The 20,822-nt window shown below is 43.3% G+C and overlaps 1 protein-coding gene across 2 annotated transcripts in view; it reads right to left on the bottom strand.

The window, feature by feature from the left end:
• LOC120065501 (semaphorin-3D-like) overlaps positions 1-20,822 on the bottom strand; it is a 172,191-nt gene that overhangs the window by 31,010 nt on the left and 120,359 nt on the right. For both annotated transcript variants that reach the window (XM_039016554.1, XM_039016555.1), the window contains exons 6-12: positions 20,342-20,435; positions 19,289-19,417; positions 18,466-18,608; positions 14,950-15,064; positions 13,587-13,656; positions 4,842-4,986; positions 1,384-1,606 (exon numbers count right to left, since the gene is read on the bottom strand). In XM_039016554.1, coding sequence (XP_038872482.1) covers positions 1,384-1,606; positions 4,842-4,986; positions 13,587-13,656; positions 14,950-15,064; positions 18,466-18,608; positions 19,289-19,417; positions 20,342-20,435 — 919 coding nt within the window. The remainder of the gene's footprint in view (positions 1-1,383; positions 1,607-4,841; positions 4,987-13,586; positions 13,657-14,949; positions 15,065-18,465; positions 18,609-19,288; positions 19,418-20,341; positions 20,436-20,822) is intronic.

Raw genomic sequence — 20,822 nt, 5'->3', positions numbered from 1 at the left:
GGTCCCCTCTCTCCTGTTGGTATCGGTCCCCTCTCTCCTGTTGGTATCAGTCCCCTCTCTCCTGTTGGTATCAGTCCCCTCTCTACTGTTGGTATCAGTCCCCTCTCTACTGTCGGTATCAGTCCCCTCTCTACTGTCGGTATCAGTCCCCTCTCTCCTGTCGGTATCAGTCCCCTCTCTCCTGTCGGTATCAGTCCCCTCTCTCCTGTCGGTATCAGTCCCCTCTCTCCTGTCGGTATCAGTCCCCTCTCTACTGTCGGTATCAGTCCCCTCTCTACTGTCGGTATCAGTCCCCTCTCTACTGTCGGTATCAGTCCCCTCTCTACTGTCGGTATCAGTCCCCTCTCTACTGTCGGTATCAGTCCCCTCTCTACTGTCGGTATCAGTCCCCTCTCTACTGTCGGTATCAGTCCCCTCTCTACTGTCGGTATCAGTCCCCTCTCTACTGTCGGTATCAGTCCACTCTCTCCTGTTGGTATCAGTCCCCTCTCTACTGTTGGTATCAGTCCCCTCTCTCCTGTTGGTATCAGTCCCCTCTCTCCTGTTGGTATCAGTCCCCTCTCTACTGTTGGTATCAGTCCCCTCTCTACTGTTGGTATCAGTCCCCTCTCTACTGTTGGTATCAGTCCCCTCTCTACTGTTGGTATCAGTCCCCTCTCTACTGTTGGTATCAGTCCCCTCTCTACTGTTGGTATCAGTCCCCTCTCTACTGTTGGTATCAGTCCCCTCTCTACTGTTGGTATCAGTCCACTCTCTCCTGTTGGTATCAGTCCCCTCTCTCCTGTTGGTATCAGTCCCCTCTCTCCTGTTGGTATCAGTCCCCTCTCTACTGTTGGTATCAGTCCCCTCTCTACTGTTGGTATCAGTCCACTCTCTCCTGTTGGTATCAGTCCACTCTCTCCTGTTGGTATCAGTCCCCTCTCTACTGTTGGTATCAGTCCCCTCTCTACTGTTGGTATCAGTCCCCTCTCTACTGTTGGTATCAGTCCCCTCTCTACTGTTGGTATCAGTCCCCTCTCTACTGTTGGTATCAGTCCCCTCTCTCCTGTTGGTATCAGTCCCCTCTCTCCTGTTGGTATCAGTCCCCTCTCTCCTGTTGGTATCTGGTCCGTGTTCACTATGGCAGCCTTCTGCTGGTATCTGTTTCGTGTTCACTATGGCAGCCTTCTGCTGGTATCTGGTCCGTGTTCACTATGGCAGCCTCCTCTCTTACTTGACATGTGCCCAGGTGTATTATATTATACTATCCATCCTCAGTATCCACCCTATCCACTACCACCCTTCGTAGGGTGTAGGGAACACTGTTCACTACTACACTACACCCCAGCCCCACCTTCTCCCTGTACCCTTCGTAGGGTGTAGCATGTTCACACACTCTCTTACCTGTGCCCAGGTGTAGGACGTCATACTGCCCATCCTCAGCATCCACCCTATCCACTACCACCCTTCGTAGAGTGTAGGGCACATTGACGCGGGTGAAGACGGGCCGGCGGGTGATTGGAAGGATGGGTTCCCACATCAGCTGGTGACCCCTCATGAAGCTCACTACATCATCAGGGAAGTCACGAGTAGACTTGTGGAGGGGGTCATACGTTTCACTGGGACACTGGGGAAGGAAAATGACAATTAAAGGTTTATTCAAAGATTATTCAAGGATTATTCAAGGATTATTCAAGGCTGAATGCCCAACTTCTAGCCTGCTAGCAGCGGCCCGCCAGCTGTCAAGAGCATATCGGACTGTTAGCTGTATAAATCCATCGGTCAATTTCTTGGGCCACTATACCTATTTTGCCAATTGGACTGGGCACCTTTACTTCACGGAACCCTACTAATCCATCACGGCTGGTCTGCCGACGGAACCGCACGAGGAGGCTCTGCACGAGGAGGCTACAACAGACTTCTTCCGTCGCGACGTACCTCTCAGGCCCTTCTGCTAGCTTGCTATCCCCGGCCCGCTAGCTGTCTGAATCGCCGTGTCTCCAGCCAGCTAAACTACTCACTGGACCCCTATGATCACCCGGCTACACATGCCTATCCCTAATGTCAATACGCCTTATCTATTGCTTTTCTGGTTAGTGATTATTGTCTTATTTCACTGTAGAGCCTCTAGCCCTGTTCAATATGCCTTAGCTAACCCTTCAGTTCCACCTCCCACACATGTGGTGACATCACCTGGTTTAAATCATGTTTCTAGAGACAATATCTCTCTCATCGTCACTCAATGCCTAGGTTTACCTCCACTGTATTCACATCCTACCATACCTTTGTCTGTACATTATGCCTTGAATCTATTCTATCACGCCCAGAAACCTGCTCCTTTTACTCTCTGTTCCGAACGTACTAGACGACCAGTTCTTATAGCCTTTAGCCGTACCCTTATCCTACTCCTCCTCTGTTCCTCTGGTGACGTAGAGGTTAATCCAGGCCCAGTAGTGCCTAGCTCCACTCCCATTCCCCAGGCGCTCTCATTTGTTGACTTCTGTAACCGTAAAAGCCTTGGTTTCATGCGTGTTAACATTAGAAGCCTCTTCCCTAAGTTTGTTTTATTCACTGCCTTAGCACACTATGCCAACCCAGATGTCCTAGCCATGTCTGAATCCTGGCTTAGGAAGACCACCAAAAACCCTGAAATTTCCATCCCTAACTATAACATTTTCCGACATGATAGAACTGCCAAAGGGGGCGGAGTGGCAATCTACTGCAGAGTCTACTGCCAAGTCTCTGCTAGGTAAAGCCCCGCCTTATCTTAGTTCACTGGTCACATAGCAGCACCCACCTGCAGCACGCGCTCCAGCAGGTATATTTCACTGGTCACCCCCAAATCCAATTCCACCTTTGGCTGCCTTTCCTTCCAGTTCTCTGCTGCCAATGGAACGAACTGCAAAAATTGCTGAAGCTGGAGACTCTCCCTCACCAACTTCAAGCACCAGCTATCAGAGCAGCTCACAGATCATTGCACCTGTACATAGCCCATCTGTAAATATCCCATCCAACTACCCCATCCTGCATTTATTTATTTATTTTGCTCCTTTGCACCCCAGTATCTCTACTTGCACATTCATCTTCTGCACATATATCACTCCAGTGTTTAATTGCTATATTGTAATTACTTTGCCACCATGGCCTATTTATTGCCTTACCTCCCTTATCTTACCTCATTTGCACACACTGTATATATACTTTATTCCCCCTTTTTCTACTGTATTATTGACTGTACGTTTGTTTATGTGTAACTCTGTGTTGGTGTTTGTGTCGAAATTCTTTGCTTTATCTTGGCCAGGTCGCAGTTGTAAATGAGAACTTGTTCTCAACAAGCCTACCTGGTTAAATAAAGGTGAAATAAAAACTAACGAAAATAAAGAAAATAAGGAAGGATTATTAAAGGAGTATTAAAGGATTATTCAAGGAGTATTAAAGGAGAATTCAAGGAGAATTCAAGGATTATTCAAGGAGTATTAAAGGAGAATTCAAGGAGAATTCAAGGATTATTCAATGAGTATTAAAGGAGTATTCACTGAGAATTCAAGGAGTATTCAAGGAGTATTAAAGGCGTATTCAATGAGAATTCAAGGAGTATTCAAGGAGTATTAAATGAGTATTACTTGAGGTCACAGTGACCACAGTGATGACAGATCACCGAGTTATAGTTTGTATTGTTGTTCTAGTTGGATGACTGGTTTTGTTTCATCTTTTATTATTCAAATCAACTTTGATCACAAAATAGACTGTAACACTCAAGCAAAGCACAGCTACTTATATAATCTAAGGAAGGTCATTTAATCTTCAGTTGTCAGAGTGGATGTTATTTCCTCCTACCACCCTGGCAAAACAAAATCACTGATATGACAAGCATGAGCATCATGTTGAAGTATGTGGTGTTTAAACTGGCAACAGACCCCTCATTTAAGCTCCTATTATTTCCTTTGAAATGTGGCTGCCATTACTCTCTCTGTGCGTGCTGTTCAGTGACTCAGGGGTTCAAATTACACTGGCGGGTGATGTGAAGCTGTTTCACTTGAATTTTAATCATGTAACCAAAACACTGACGTCCCTGACCCTAGTGATCAACCACTTTCAAGGAACCGTGTGTGTGTGTGTGTGTGTGTGTGTGTGTGTGTGTGTGTGTGTGTGTGTGTGTGTGTGTGTGTGTGTGTGTGTGTGTGTGTGTGTGTGTGTGTGTGTGTGTGTGTGTGTGGGGTGGTGTGTGTGTGGTGTGTGTGTGTGGTAATCAAGCACATCCAAGGAGCCGCTCCACTGCCTGTAGTGTTCCCTAACAGGGGGACTAGAATAACAGTGAGATCAAGCCACTTCCGACAGAGCACTAAAACACATTAAACATTCCCCTGAAGCCTCTGGCTGACAGGTTACCACTTCCCAGGGGAATGCATAGCCGAGGTGTTAAAACAACCAGCCAGCGGTCAGCTTCCAACAGTTTTATCAGCGTGTTTAAATCAACCAGCCATTGGTTAGATTTCAACAGCTTTATCAACTTGTTTTAATCAACACGTGTTGCCTGTCTGTCCGCCTGTCTGTCCGCTTGTCTGTCCGCCTGCTTGTATGCCTGTCTGCCACCAGATCGGGATTCAAATACTTTATGAAACCTTTCAAATATTTTGAGAGTTTCCTTAAGCTCGCCTGGAGTGCCAGGAGAGCGGGATTTACACTTTTCTATTGGTTCCGTTGTAAAAGGCTAGCTCAATCATGCACAGCTAATGTTTTTGTTTTTTTAATGATTTGTCAATCTGTGTGCCTGCCTGTCTCTCTTTCTGCTTGCTTCCCTATCTTTCTGTCTGTCTGTCCATCCGTCTGTACGTCACATCCATCCCTGCTGAGAAACTCACAGTGCCAGGTCGTGGATATGGGATCCTCCCCTTGTACTCCACCCAGCGGTAGTCGGGCCCTTCCTTATGGGCGAACGGACCGTTGAAGGCTGCCCTGATAGAGGCCATGGAGTAGACACACACTGCTGACCCTCTGAAAACAGAACTAGGGGAGAGAAGAGACAGAGAGGGAGGTTACAATGCTGAGAAGAGGAGAGGAGAGAAGAGAGAGAGAGGAGAGAAGAGAGAGAGGAGAAGGGTACAATGCTGAGGAAAGGAGAGGAAAGGAGAGGAGATAGGAAAGGAAAGAGACAGAGAGAGAGAGGGGGGAGAGGAGGGGAGATAGGAAAGAGACAGAGACAGAGAGAGAGAGAGGGGGAGAGGGGAGATAGAAAAAGGAGAGAGAGAGCAGGGAGAGGAGGGGAGAGGAAGGTGGAGAGGGTAAGAGAGTATTAACATGTATCCGGGTAGGTTACAATAACACATCCAGCCGGGCCTCTCCACCCCTGACCCCTCAATAACCCCTGGGGTCACTGCAGCGCTGGGACGGGAGCGTGCACATGTCAGGGGATGGAAGAGTGCACGTGTCAGGCTGATTGGCTGGTTGTTTTGTTAAGGAACTAGAGAACATCCTTTTAACGTGTTTTGGTCTGTTGTCTTTTAGGGAGTTTCTCACTGAGAATCATACATTTTCATTTGTTCACAGATGAAAGGTCTGCAATATAGTGAAAGTGGACTTGCTCTAGTTCTTAAAAGGGGGACTGACAGCGTTTAAGCAACATTAAATATGTTTTAAATCTGTTCATATACACACGCAGGAAGAAAAATAATATTTTTTACATTTTCTGACAAGCGAGCACTTAGATATGGTCATTTCGTGAATTAATGTAATGTCTGGGAATTACGTACAGTAAGGCATTTGTTAAATTTCTATAGCAACACAGTTTGTCATTTTCCCAATTAATATACACCGCAATAAATAAAACCTAGTAAAAACATCTGTCTTGTCCAGGGCCGGGGTCAAATGCAGACCGTTGAGCCATAGCCAATCAGAACTACAGTAAGCCTATATGCAACACGGGCCTGCCATCGTTCAATTTCAACTGGACCGTGTGTTTACAGGAAGTAAACAACAGCACGACTTTAGATCATTAGAACTCATTTACCAAAATACACAAAAATACACCTGAATGGATTTCTGAAAATTGCACTGATAAACGATGGGTAATAGAAGCCTGCTCGTCCTTCTGCAGCTTGCCTGCCCAAGCATGCTTGTCCCAACCCATGTTTTGATAACTGAATGGGAACTTGGCTGCCTGCCTGCCTGCCTGCCAAATACATTTCTGTAACACCATGATCTGTTTCACCTGTCCTTGTGCTTGTCTCCACCCCCTCCAGGTGTCACTTATTTTCCCCAGTGTATTTATCCCTGTGTTTCCTGTCTCTCTGTGCCAGTTTGTCTTGTACGTTCCAAGTCAACCAGCGTGTTTTCCCCGTACTCCTGCTTCTATTCTCTTTTTGCTAGTCCTCCCAGTTTTGACTCTTGCCTGTTTTCTGGACTCTGTACCCGCCTGCCTGACCATTCTGCCTGCCTTGACCACGAGCCTTTTATATAGCCCTTTGTACATCAGCTAATATCTCGAAGTGCTGTACAGAAACCCAGCCTAAAACCCCAAACAGCAAGCAATGCAGGTGTAGAAGCACGGTGGCTAGGAAAAACTCCCTAGAAAGGCCAAAACCTAGGAAGAAACCTAGAGAGGAACCAGGCTATGAGGGGTGGCCAGTCCTCTTCTGGCTGTGCCGGGTGGAGATTATAACAGAACATGGCCAAGATGTTCAAATGTTCATAAATGACCAGCATGGTCAAATAATAATCAGGAGTAAATGTCAGTTGGCTTTTCATAGCCACTGGTGTGGTCCAACATTAAAACAAAAGAAGAAAGAAATAATATGTGTCCAGCCTTTGCTGCTATCTGCTTGCAGATATAATGCGATTCTAATCAAAAGGTATTTAAAAACTCCAAATAACAAAAACGTTAGCTATAGGTTGTTGTAACATTTCAACTTAAAACATGTTCTGCCTTTTTTTTTTGCACGGCATAGATCACTGGTGTTGTTGAATACAGCATTACTGGTGTGGTTGAATACAGCATTACTCTATGGATCACTGGTGTTGTTGAATACAACATTACTCTATGGATCACTGGTGTGGTTGAATGCAGCATTACTCTATGGATCACTGGTGTGGTTGAATGCAGCATTACTCTATGGATCACTGGTGTTGTTGAATACAGCATTACTCTATAGATCACTGGTGTTGTTGAATACAGCATTACTCTATGGATCACTGGTGTTGTTGAATACAGCATTACTCTATGGATCACTGGTGTTGTTGAATGCAGCATTACTCTATGGATCACTGGTGTTGTTGAATACAGCATTACTCTATGGATCACTGGTGTTGTTGAATACAGCATTACTCTATGGATCACTGGTGTTGTTGAATACAGCATTACTCTATAGATCACTGGTGTTGTTGAATACAGCATTACTCTATGGATCACTGGTGTTGTTGAATACAGCATTACTCTATAGATCACTGGTGTTGTTGAATACAGCATTACTCTATGGATCACTGGTGTTGTTGAATGCAGCATTACTCTATAGATCACTGGTGTTGTTGAATACAGCATTACTCTATAGATCACTGGTGTTGTTGAATACAGCATTACTCTATAGATCACTGGTGTTGTTGAATACAGCATTACTCTATGGATCACTGGTGTTGTTGAATACAGCATTACTCTATAGATCACTGGTGTTGTTGAATACAGCATTACTCTATAGATCACTGGTGTTGTTGAATACAGCATTACTCTATGGATCACTGGTGTTGTTGAATACAGCATTACTCTATAGATCACTGGTGTTGTTGAATACAGCATTACTCTATAGATCACTGGTGTTGTTGAATACAGCATTACTGGTGTGGTTGAATACAGCATTACTCTATAGATCACTGGTGTTGTTGAATACAGCATTACTCTATGGATCACTGGTGTTGTTGAATGCAGCATTACTCTATAGATCACTGGTGTTGTTGAATACAGCATTACTCTATAGATCACTGGTGTGGTTGAATACAGCATTACTCTATGGATCACTGGTGTTGTTGAATGCAGCATTACTCTATGGATCACTGGTGTGGTTGAATACAGCATTACTCTATAGATCACTGGTGTTGTTGAATACAGCATTACTCTATAGATCACTGGTGTGGTTGAATGCAGCATTACTCTATGGATCACTGGTGTTGTTGAATGCAGCATTACTCTATGGATCACTGGTGTGGTTGAATACAGCATTACTCTATAGATCACTGGTGTTGTTGAATACAGCATTACTCTATAGATCACTGGTGTGGTTGAATGCAGCATTACTCTATGGATCACTGGTGTGGTTGAATACAGCATTACTCTATGGATCACTGGTGTGGTTGAATACAGCATTACTCTATGGATCACTGGTGTGGTTGAATACAGCATTACTCTATGGATCACTGGTGTGGTTGAATACAGCATTACTGGTGTGGTTGAATACAGCATTACTCTATGGATCACTGGTGTTGTTGAATACAGCATTACTCTATGGATCACTGGTGTGGTTGAATGCAGCATTACTCTATGGATCACTGGTGTGGTTGAATGCAGCATTACTCTATGGATCACTGGTGTGGTTGAATGCAGCAGTACTCTATGGATCACTGGTGTGGTTGAATGCAGCATTACTCTATGGATCACTGGTGTGGTTGAATACAGCATTACTCTATGGATCACTGGTGTTGTTGAATACAGCATTACTCTATGGATCACTGGTGTTGTTGAATGCAACATTACTCTATGGATGACTGGTGTGGTTGAATACAGCATTACTCTATAGATCACTGGTGTTGTTGAATGCAGCATTACTCTATGGATCACTGGTGTGGTTGAATGCAGCATTACTCTATGGATCACTGGTGTGGTTGAATACAGCATTACTCTATGGATCACTGGTGTGGTTGAATGCAGCATTACTCTATGGATCACTGGTGTGGTTGAATACAGCATTACTCTATGGATCACTGGTGTGGTTGAATACAGCATTACTCTATGGATCACTGGTGTGGTTGAATACAGCATTACTCTATGGATCACTGGTGTGGTTGAATACAGCATTACTCTATGGATCACTGGTGTTGTTGAATACAGCATTACTCTATAGATCACTGGTGTTGTTGAATACAGCATTACTCTATGGATCACTGGTGTGGTTGAATACAGCATTACTCTATGGATCACTGGTGTGGTTGAATACAGCATTACTCTATGGATCACTGGTGTTGTTGAATGCAGCATTACTCTATAGATCACTGGTGTTTGAACGCAGCATTACTCTATAATCACTGGTGTTGTTGAATACAGCATTACTCTATAGATCACTGGTGTTGTTGAATACAGCATTACTCTATAGATCACTGGTGTTGTTGAATACAGCATTACTCTATGGATCACTGGTGTTGTTGAATACAGCATTACTCTATGATCACTGGTGTTGTTGAATACAGCATTACTCTATAGATCCACTGGTGTTTGTTGAATACAGCATTACTCTATGGATCACGTGGTGTTGTTGAATACAGCATTACTCTATGGATCACTGGTGTTGTTGAATACAGCATTACTCTATAGATCACTGGTGTTGTTGAATACAGCATTACTCTATAGATCACTGGTGTTGTTGAATACAGCATTACTGGTGTGGTTGAATACAGCATTAACTCTATAGATCACTGGTGTTGTTGAATACAGCATTACTCTATGGATCACTGGTGTTGTTGAATGCAGCATTACTCTATAGATCACTGGTGTTGTGAATACAGCATTACTCTATGGATCACTGGTGTGGTTGAATACAGCATTACTGGTGTTGTTGAATACAGCATTACTCTATAGATCACTGGTGTGGTTGAATACAGCATTACTCTATGGATCACTGGTGTGGTTGAATACAGCATTACTCTATGGATCACTGGTGTGGTTGAATACAGCATTACTCTATAGATCACTGGTGTGGTTGAATACAGCATTACTCTATGGATCACTGGTGTTGTTGAATGCAGCATTACTCTATGGATCACTGGTGTTGTTGAATACAGCATTACTCAATGGATCACTGGTGTGGTTGAATACAGCATTACTCTATAGATCACTGGTGTGGTTGAATGCAGCATTACTCTATGGATCACTGGTGTTGTTGAATGCAGCATTACTCTATGGATCACTGGTGTGGTTGAATACAGCATTACTCTATAGATCACTGGTGTTGTTGAATACAGCATTACTCTATAGGATCACTGGTGTGGTTGAATGCAGCATTACTCTATGGATCACTGGTGTGGTTGAATACAGCATTACTCTATGGATCACTGGTGTGGTTGAATACAGCATTACTCTATGGATCACTGGTGTGGTTGAATACAGCATTACTCTATGGATCACTGGTGTGGTTGAATACAGCATTACTCTATGGATCACTGGTGTGGTTGAATACAGCATTACTCTATGGATCACTGGTGTGGTTGAATACAGCATTACTCTATGATCACTGGTGTGGTTGAATACAGCATTACTCTATGGATCACTGGTGTGGTTGAATACAGCATTACTCTATGATAACTGGTGTGGTTGAATACAGCATTACTCTATGGATCACTGGTGTGGTTGAATGCAGCATTACTCTATGGATCACTGGTGTGGTTGAATACAGCATTACTCTATGGATCACTGGTGTGGTTGAATACAGCATTACTCTATGGATCACTGGTGTGGTTGAATACAGCATTACTCTATGGATCACTGGTGTGGTTGAATACAGCATACTCTATGGATCACTGGTGTGGTTGAATACAGCATTACTCTATGGATCACTGGTGTGGTTGAATACAGCATTACTCTATGGATCACTGGTGTGGTTGAATACAGCATTACTCTATGGATCACTGGTGTTGTTGAATACAGCATTACTCTATGGATCACTGGTGTTGTTGAATACAGCATTACTGGTGTGGTTGAATACAGCATTACTCTATGGATCACTGGTGTGGTTGAATACAGCATTACTCTATGGATCACTGGTGTGGTTGAATACAGCATTACTCTATGGATCACTGGTGTTGTTGAATACAGCATTACTCTATGGATCACTGGTGTGGTTGAATACAGCATTACTCTATGGATCACTGGTGTGGTTGAATACAGCATTACTCTATGGATCACTGGTGTGGTTGAATACAGCATTACTCTATGGATCACTGGTGTGGTTGAATGCAGCATTACTCTATGGATCACTGGTGTGGTTGAATGCAGCATTACTCTATGGATCACTGGTGTGGTTGAATGCAGCATTACTCTATGGATCACTGGTGTGGTTGAATACAGCATTACTCTATGGATCACTGGTGTGTTTGAATACAGCATTACTCTATGGATCACTGGTGTGGTTGAATACAGCATTACTGGTGTGGTTGAATGCAGCATTACTCTATGGATCACTGGTGTGGTTGAATACAGCATTACTCTATGGATCACTGGTGTTGTTGAATACAGCATTACTGGTGTGGTTGAATGCAGCATTACTCTATGGATCACTGGTGTGGTTGAATACAGCATTACTCTATGGATCACTGGTGTTGTTGAATGCAGCATTACTCTATGGATCACTGGTGTGGTTGAATACAGCATTACTCTATAGATCACTGGTGTTGTTGAATGCAGCATTACTCTAAGGATCACTGGTGTGGTTGAATACAGCATTACTGGTGTGGTTGAATGCAGCATTACTCTATGGATCACTGGTGTGGTTGAATGCAGCATTACTCTATGGATCACTGGTGTTGTTGAATGCAGCATTACTCTATGGATCACTGGTGTGGTTGAATACAGCATTACTCTATGGATCACTGGTGTGGTTGAATACAGCATTACTCTATGGATCACTGGTGTGGTTGAATACAGCATTACTCTATGGATCACTGGTGTGGTTGAATACAGCATTACTCTATGGATCACTGGTGTGGTTGAATGCAGCATTACTCTATGGATCACTGGTGTGGTTGAATGCAGCATTACTCTATGGATCACTGGAGTTGTTGAATGCAGCATTACTCTATGGATCACTGGTGTGGTTGAATACAGCATTACTCCATGGATCACTGGTGTTGTTGAATACAGCATTACTGTATCAAATCAAATCAAACATTATTTGTCAAATGTGCCGAATACAACAAGTGTAGACTTTACCGTGAAATGCTAACTTACAAGCCCTTAACCAACAGTGCAGTTCAAGAATAGTTAAGAGACTAAAGTAGACTAAAATAAAAAGTAATAATAAAAAGTAACACAATATAATAACAATAACGAGGCTATATACAGTGGGTACCGGTACAGAGTCAGTGTGCGTGGGGTACAGGCTAGTTGAGGTAATCTGTACATGTAGGTGGGGGGTGAAGTGACTATGCATAAATAATAAACAGCGAGTAGCAGCAGTGTACGGGGGGGGGTGTCAATGTAAATTGTCCGATGGCGATTTTAGTAACTGTTCAGCAGTCTAATGGCTTGGGGGTAGAAGCTGTTGAGGAGGCTTTTGGTCCTAGACTTGGCGCTCCAGTACCGCTTGCCGTGCGGTAGCAGAGAAAACAGTCTGTCACTTGGGTGACTGGAGTGACTGGCCCACTCAGAATGTCTTTTAGTTGAGTAGCCAGTCTAGGCTACTTCTCTAATGTTGCTGTAGTATGCCTACATGTTTCTCCTTTGCCTGGTGTGTTGTTGCAGGTTTAGTTTTTGGGTTATTCATTTTCAAGTATTAAAAAGTGAAGTCAGACTGCACCATTTTAGTAGCCTAGCTAGGACTGTGGCATGTGTGTGTACACTTTCACTCTGCTGCATGCAGCAAACCAGACAAATGAAAGCACGTTGAATTCACTGATGGGAGCTCATCAGGCTAGATAAAGTAGATGGCTCAGCTGTTGACTGGCTTGTGTGTCCTATTCGGCCCGCGGGTCTTGTGTTTGACATGTACGCGAGCCTGTTAGCCACATTATGACTGACTTGTGATCATTGCTAGTTTGATTGTATTGACATTCCCAGCCTTAGTTACAGTCGTCCATTTTTGGTAAAAACATTGAGTCATTGAAACTGGAACAGTGCATCCTGAATGGAGGCATCAGACAATGTACCAGACCTGCTGGGATTTACAACCTGATAGCAATAGTTTTTAGACTACCAAGAAATGTATTGGTGAATTATATTAATCTGCTTCGCTTTATCTTGGCCAGGTCGCAGTTGTAAATGAGAACTTGTTCTCAACTAGCCTGCCTGGTTAAATAAAGGTGAAATAAATAAATGTAAATAAAACATCATGCATTGAACTGCATCCGTCTGTTCTGTCAACAGTGTCTTAGTGTACGTCATGGAACTCTGAGTCAAATAGAACCTATTTTTAAAACCTCTTACGAAGCTGGTTTTGTCGCAGAAACGAGGAATTTGATATTTTTTTACTGAGATTATGATTGTCTGTTTGTGTCATATCTGCAATGTAGTTAAAACACGGTCAGTTCCACTTTAAAATAAAATCAGTCATTAAATCATTGTCAGTTATTGTCTTAAAATGAATCATATGAATGGTACAATAATATGTTGTTGTTAAATGTTTAAAGCCTAAACTCACCTGGAAGTTGAGAAAACTCCGTAGATGACAGGGTTCTGGGAGTCTTTGGTCTCCAGAATGAAGATATCCTCTGAAATGAATCACAGTGGAGAACCACAGTCAGAGACAATTAACAAAACAAATACCGTATCATGCTAGCATAATGACCTGTACTCATACCAGTACCATTACCATACCATTACCATTACCAGTACATTGCCATACCATTTCCAGTACATTACCATACCATTACCATACCATTACCATACCATTACCATACCATTACCAGTACATTGCCATACCATTTCCAGTACATTACCATACCATTACCATACCATTACCATACCATTACCATACCATTACCATACCATTACCATACCATTACTAGTACATTACCATACCATTTCCAGTACATTACCATACCATTACCATACCATTACCAGTACATTGCCATACCATGTTCAGTACATTACCATACCATTAACAGTACATTACCATACCATTACCGGTGCATTACCGGTACATTACCATACCAGTACCATACCATGTCCAGTACATTACCATACCATTTGCAGTACATTACCATACCCTTACCATACCATTACCATACCATTACCAGTACATTACCATACAATGTCCAGTACATTACCATACCAGTACCAGTACATTACCATACCCTTACCAGTACATTACCATACCATTTCCATAGCATTACCAGTACATTACCAGTACATTACCATACAATGTCCAGTACATTACCATACCATTACCAGTACATTACCATACAATGTCCAGTACATTACCATACCATTACCAGTACATTACCATACAATGTCCAGTACATTACCATACCATTCCAGTACATTACCATACCAGTACCAGTACATTACCATACCCTTACCAGTACATTACCATACCATTTCCATAGCATTACCAGTACATTACCATAGCATTACCAGTACATTACCATACAATGTCCAGTACATTACCATACCATTACCAGTACATTGCCATACAATGTCCAGTACATTACCATACCATTACCAGTACATTACCATACAATGTCCAGTACATTACCATACCATTCCAGTACATTACCATACCAGTACCAGTACATTACCATACCCTTACCAGTACATTACCATACCATTTCCATAGCATTACCAGTACATTACCATACCATTACCAGTACATTACCATACCATTACCAGTACACTGCACCCCGAAACACTGACAATCAAAAGTGAAAACGTTACAAGCCAGAAAACCAAACCACGAAACGAACAATTCAATAATTTCCTCTTATCAAAGTCATGATTATACAAATGTAAACGTTAATTAAAACATTAAAAAACATTTCAGCAGTGTAGATAAAGCCGAGTACCAAGCTCATCAAACTGTGTGTCCAGTCCCCCAGGTCCTGGTACAGAACACACCAGACGGGCCTTGAGGAAGGTACTCCAACGGTTAATCAGACTCCTCTTCCCTCCAACGTCATTCTAACGGGACACACAGAGGAGGAGATCGGACATGAAATCAACACCTACATATCTTTCACTTAGGTACTTTTAGTCTCACTAATATCAGTCAAATCGGTCACTGTAGGATCTGCTGTTACAGTAGACTGCTGTTACTGTAGGATCTGCTGTTACTGTAGGATCTGCTGTTACTGTAGGCACTGCTGTTACTGTAGGATCTGCTGTTACTGTAGGATCTGCTGTTACTGTAGGCACTGCTGTTACTGTAGACTCTGCTGTTACTGTAGGCTCTGCTGTTACTGTAGGCTCTGCTGTTACTGTAGGATCTGCTGTTACTGTAGGCACTGCTGTTACTGTAGACTGCTGTTAATGTAGACTGCTGTTACTGAAGGATCTGCTGTTAATATAGGATCGGATGTTACTGTAGGCACTGCTGTTACTGTAGGATCTGCTGTTACTGTAGACTGCTGTTCATGTAGACTGCTGTTAATGAAGGATCTGCTGTTACTGTAGGATATGCTGTTACTGTAGGATATGCTGTTACAGTAGACTGCTGTTACAGTAGACTGCTGTTACTGTAGGCTCTGCTGTTACAGTAGGATCTGCTGTTACTGTAGGCTCTGCTGTTACAGTAGACTGCTGTTAATGTAGGATCTGCTGTTAATGAAGGATCTGATGTTACTGTAGGCTCTGCTGTTACTGTAGACTGCTGTTACTGTAGGCTCTGCTGTTACTGTAGGATCTGCTGTTACTGTAGGCTCTGCTGTTACTGTAGGCTCTGCTGTTACTGTAGGATCTGCTGTTACTGTAGGATCTGCTGTTACTGTAGGATCTGCTGTTACTGTAGGATCTGCTGTTACTGTAGGCTCTGCTGTTACTGTAGGATCTGCTGTTACTGTAGGCTCTGCTGTTACTGTAGGCTCTGCTGTTACTGTAGGCTCTGCTGTTACTGTAGGCTCTGCTGTTACTGTAGGCTCTGCTGTTACAGTAGACTGCTGTTACTGTAGACTGCTGTTACTGTAGGATCTGCTGTTACTGTAGGATCTGCTGTTACTGTAGGATCTGCTGTTACTGTAGGATCTGCTGTTACTGTAGGATCTGCTGTTACTGTAGGCTCTGCTGTTACTGTAGGATCTGCTGTTACTGTAGGCTCTGCTGTTACTGTAGGATCTGCTGTTACTGTAGGCTCTGCTGTTACTGTAGGCTCTGCTGTTACTGTAGGATCTGCTGTTACTGTAGGCTCTGCTGTTACTGTAGGATCTGCTGTTACAGTAGACTCTGCTGTTACTGTAGGCTCTGCTGTTACTGTAGGCTCTGCTGTTACTGTAGGATCTGCTGTTACTGTAGGATCTGCTGTTACTGTAGGCTCTGCTGTTACTGTAGGCTCTGCTGTTACAGTAGACTGCTGTTACTGTAGGCTCTGCTGTTACTGTAGGCTCTGCTGTTACTGTAGGCTCTGCTGTTACTGTAGGCTCTGCTGTTACTGTAGGATATGCTGTTACTGTAGACTCTGCTGTTACTGTAGGCTCTGCTGTTACTGTAGGATCTGCTGTTACAGTAGACTGCTGTTACTGTAGGCTCTGCTGTTACTGTAGGATCTGCTGTTACAGTAGACTGATGTTACTGTAGGATCTGCTGTTACTGTAGACTCTGCTGTTACTGTAGGCTCTGCTGTTACTGTAGGATCTGCTGTTACTGTAGACTCTGCTGTTACTGTAGGCTCTGCTGTTACTGTAGGCTCTGCTGTTACTGTAGGATATGCTGTTACAGTAGGCTCTGCTGTTACAGTAGACTGATGTTACTGTAGGCTCTGCTGTTACTGTAGGATCTGCTGTTACTGTAGGATATGCTGTTACTGTAGGCTCTGCTGTTACAGTAGACTCTGCTGTTACTGTAGGCTCTGCTGTTACTGTAGACTCTGCTGTTACTGTAGGCTCTGCTGTTACTGTAGGCTCTGCTGTTACTGTAGGATCTGCTGTTACTGTAGACTCTGCTGTTACTGTAGGCTCTGCTGTTACTGTAGGCTCTGCTGTTACAGTAGACTGATGTTACAGTAGACTGATGTTACTGTAGGATCTGCTGTTACTGTAGACTCTGCTGTTACTGTAGGATCTGCTGTTACAGTAGACTGATGTTACTGTAGGATCTGCTGTTACTGTAGACTCTGCTGTTACTGTAGGCTCTGCTGTTACTGTAGGCTCTGCTGTTACTGTAGGCTCTGCTGTTACTGTAGGATCTGCTGTTACTGTAGGATCTGCTGTTACTGTAGACTCTGCTGTTACTGTAGGCTCTGCTGTTACTGTAGACACTGCTGTTACTGTAGGATCTGCTGTTACAGTAGACTGATGTTACTGTAGGATCTGCTGTTACTGTAGACTCTGCTGTTACTGTAGGCTCTGCTGTTACAGTAGACTGCTGTTACAGTAGGCTCTGCTGTTACTGTAGGCTCTGCTGTTACAGTAGGATCTGCTGTTACTGTAGGCTCTGCTGTTACAGTAGACTGCTGTTAATGTAGGATCTGCTGTTAATGAAGGATCTGCTGTTACTGTAGGCTCTGCTGTTACAGTAGGATCTGCTGTTACTGTAGGCTCTGCTGTTACAGTAGACTGCTGTTAATGTAGGATCTGCTGTTACAGTAGACTGCTGTTACTGTAGGCTCTGCTGTTACTGTAGGATCTGCTGTTACAGTAGACTGATGTTACTGTAGGATCTGCTGTTACTGTAGACTCTGCTGTTACTGTAGACTCTGCTGTTACTGTAGGCTCTGCTGTTACTGTAGGATCTGCTGTTACTGTAGACGCTGCTGTTACTGTAGGCTCTGCTGTTACTGTAGGATCTGCTGTTACAGTAGACTGATGTTACTGTAGGATCTGCTGTTACTGTAGACTCTGCTGTTACTGTAGGCTCTGCTGTTACTGTAGGCTCTGCTGTTACTGTAGGATCTGCTGTTACTGTAGACGCTGCTGTTACTGTAGGCTCTGCTGTTACTGTAGGATCTGCTGTTACAGTAGGCTCTGCTGTTACTGTAGGATCTGCAGTTACTGTAGACTCTGCTGTTACTGTAGGATCTGCTGTTACAGTAGACTCTGCTGTTACTGTAGGCTCTGCTGTTACTGTAGGATCTGCTGTTACAGTAGACTCTGCTGTTACTGTAGGATCTGCTGTTACTGTAGGATCTGCTGTTACTGTAGGATCTGCTGTTACTGTAGACTCTGCTGTTACTGTAGACTCTGCTGTTACTGTAGACTCTGCTGTTACTGTAGACTCTGCTGTTACTGTAGACTCTGCTGTTACTGTAGACTCTGCTGTTACTGTAGACTCTGCTGTTACTGTAGACTCTGCTGTTACTGTAGGATCTGTCTGCCACTGTAGGCTCTGCTGTTAAGCCCTTTGTGAAAATATTGTAGCGAATTCCTATTTACCTTGCAGATGCGTGCCACTCTACTGTAAACCCTCTTGTCCCACTGGCTGGACTCTACAGCTGTCTCCTTTAAGAAGAAGTAAACCTTGTCATCGTCCACACTTTGTGTGTCTGGAATGGAGAAGGAACCCACAAACACTGGCTCTGCATGGGGAGGAAATTATATCATGGTGAGGAGGATAGTACAGTATACAGATGTAGGATCTTAATTTGACCACCCCTGTTGCAGGATAACTTTCCTGCACTGCAGGATAACTTTCCTGCACTGCAGGATATTTTAAACTTGTAGTGTATTTGAGGTTTAACAACGATTCTAAAGTTTGTGATTTCCACTTTGACATTTCAGACTTCCCCTTACGAAAAATGTCCATTAATTCTAATCCACATAACTCACATTTTCTGTTGCTGCAGGATTATATTCCTGCTCTAACAAATTGGCCAAAATGAAGATCCTACATCTGTAGGAACCCTTTAGAACAGTCTAGAACATGATGAGTGTCTGGAATGGAGAAGAAACCCACAAACTAAGGCTCTGCATGGGAGAAACAAAGGATATCACGATGAGGACTCATACTCATCAACTCACTTCAGTATTGGACGTTTGTCTTAGACCTAAACGTCAAATAATGACTTGGAGTGATTTGCCTCCTCAAAATGACGACAGGATTGGCAAGAATCCCGAATTGGCTGAGTTAAGGATAACGGTTGAGGCTTGTGCCTACGACCTAGCTGAGTACGTATAATTAGGAAATCTTTTGACAACTGCCATAGAGACATTTTTGTTTTCTTTCACATTATCTTCTCTTCTGTCTTCTGCGTCTCACCATTGAGCCAGTGGTCCTGGTAGGCCTCAGTGCGTATATAGTGCTGGTTGCTGCTGTGCACAGAGGTACGGAATATAGCTGCGTTGGTACCCATAAAATCCACCGACGTCCCCGCATACAAATCCCCATCTAGGGGTGAGATTGGGATGGGGTTTGGCTTAAGAAGACACATACATACATACATACACACACACACACACACACACACACACACACACACACACACACACACACACACACACACACACACACACACACACACACACACACACACACACATACATACACACACACATACATACATACATACATATCCCTGTTACATCTTCATAAGACCCTCATCAAGGTAGAGTCAATATGGTTGAACGCATCAATCTGGCTGGTTTACAAGGCTAAGAGTAATTTGGGTTGGTTTCATTCTTTTGGAAACTATATCTATTTACAGCTATACCCTTTTGGAACAGATCATGTATATCAAAATGTATTATTCTGAAATATGTCTGTCATATTTGTTGAACAGTATATTGTTTATATAATATATAGCCTGTGTGAATTTCGAATTCAGCTAATACTTATGGATATTCAATCACATAGAGAGGTACCATAGAACTCCTAAAACGCACAGAGCAGGACCTCATTCCCAGTGGTAGCACATAACTCTGTTACCCCTAATTATGAACCATATGTTTTATGTACTGGGGTCTGGCGGGATTTACGTCCACTTCAAACTATGTGAGAACTAAATCATGTGGTTCTCTCTCTAACTCCCTTCCTGGTCACACCATTTCTGGAGGCTGGAAGGGTGGGTTTGATTGCCGCTTAGGTCACATATTGAATATTGTGTGTCACAGTCAACATTGACAGTCTCTTAAGTCATTGTGGAAGAAATGGTCTCCTTAATGTCAATATTTTCCATATTAGCTGGATATATTACTTACCAGTGAGCCTGGTCATTCTCTTCAAATACTGAAAATATAGCATGTGTCCCTGTCAACCTTCTGTATGTCACTACAAGGGTTTCGTATGTGGACATTGTATTGGTATATTACTTACCGGTGAGCCTGGCGGTGAAGGGTTCCCGTGGACTAAAGGGGCATTTCCCCCGTCCAGACTCCACAGCATGGCTCTGCAGACGGAACAACGGCTCCTAGGAGACGCACAGAGAACCACAGAGATTCAATATAGTTCTATTCTACTCATGCTATGTTCTATTTTTTGAGATATACCGTCTGAGATCGTACAGCCAGTTGGGTTCTCATTTGATCGCGCAGACAGGAACAAATATCTCTCCGGGAAGAAGAAGGGCAGTGTGAATGTTTCATGATTAACGACTCATGGTATAATTCTGATAACATACAGGAACTCAAGTCCTTTTGTTCACCCAACCTAGAATACCTCACAATCAAATGCCAACCGTATTACCTCCCAAGAGAATTCTCTTTGGTTATAGTCACAGCTGTGTATATTCCCCCTCAAGCCGATACCACGACGGCCCTCAAAGAACTTCACTGGACTTTATGCAACCTAGATATCC

The sequence above is a fragment of the Salvelinus namaycush genome, chromosome 20, assembly GCF_016432855.1.
Source record: "Salvelinus namaycush isolate Seneca chromosome 20, SaNama_1.0, whole genome shotgun sequence".
NCBI classification, from domain to species: Eukaryota; Metazoa; Chordata; class Actinopteri; order Salmoniformes; family Salmonidae; genus Salvelinus; species Salvelinus namaycush.
Note: the sequence above shows the minus strand (reverse complement) of the source record. Positions and strands in the feature narration are given on the sequence as shown.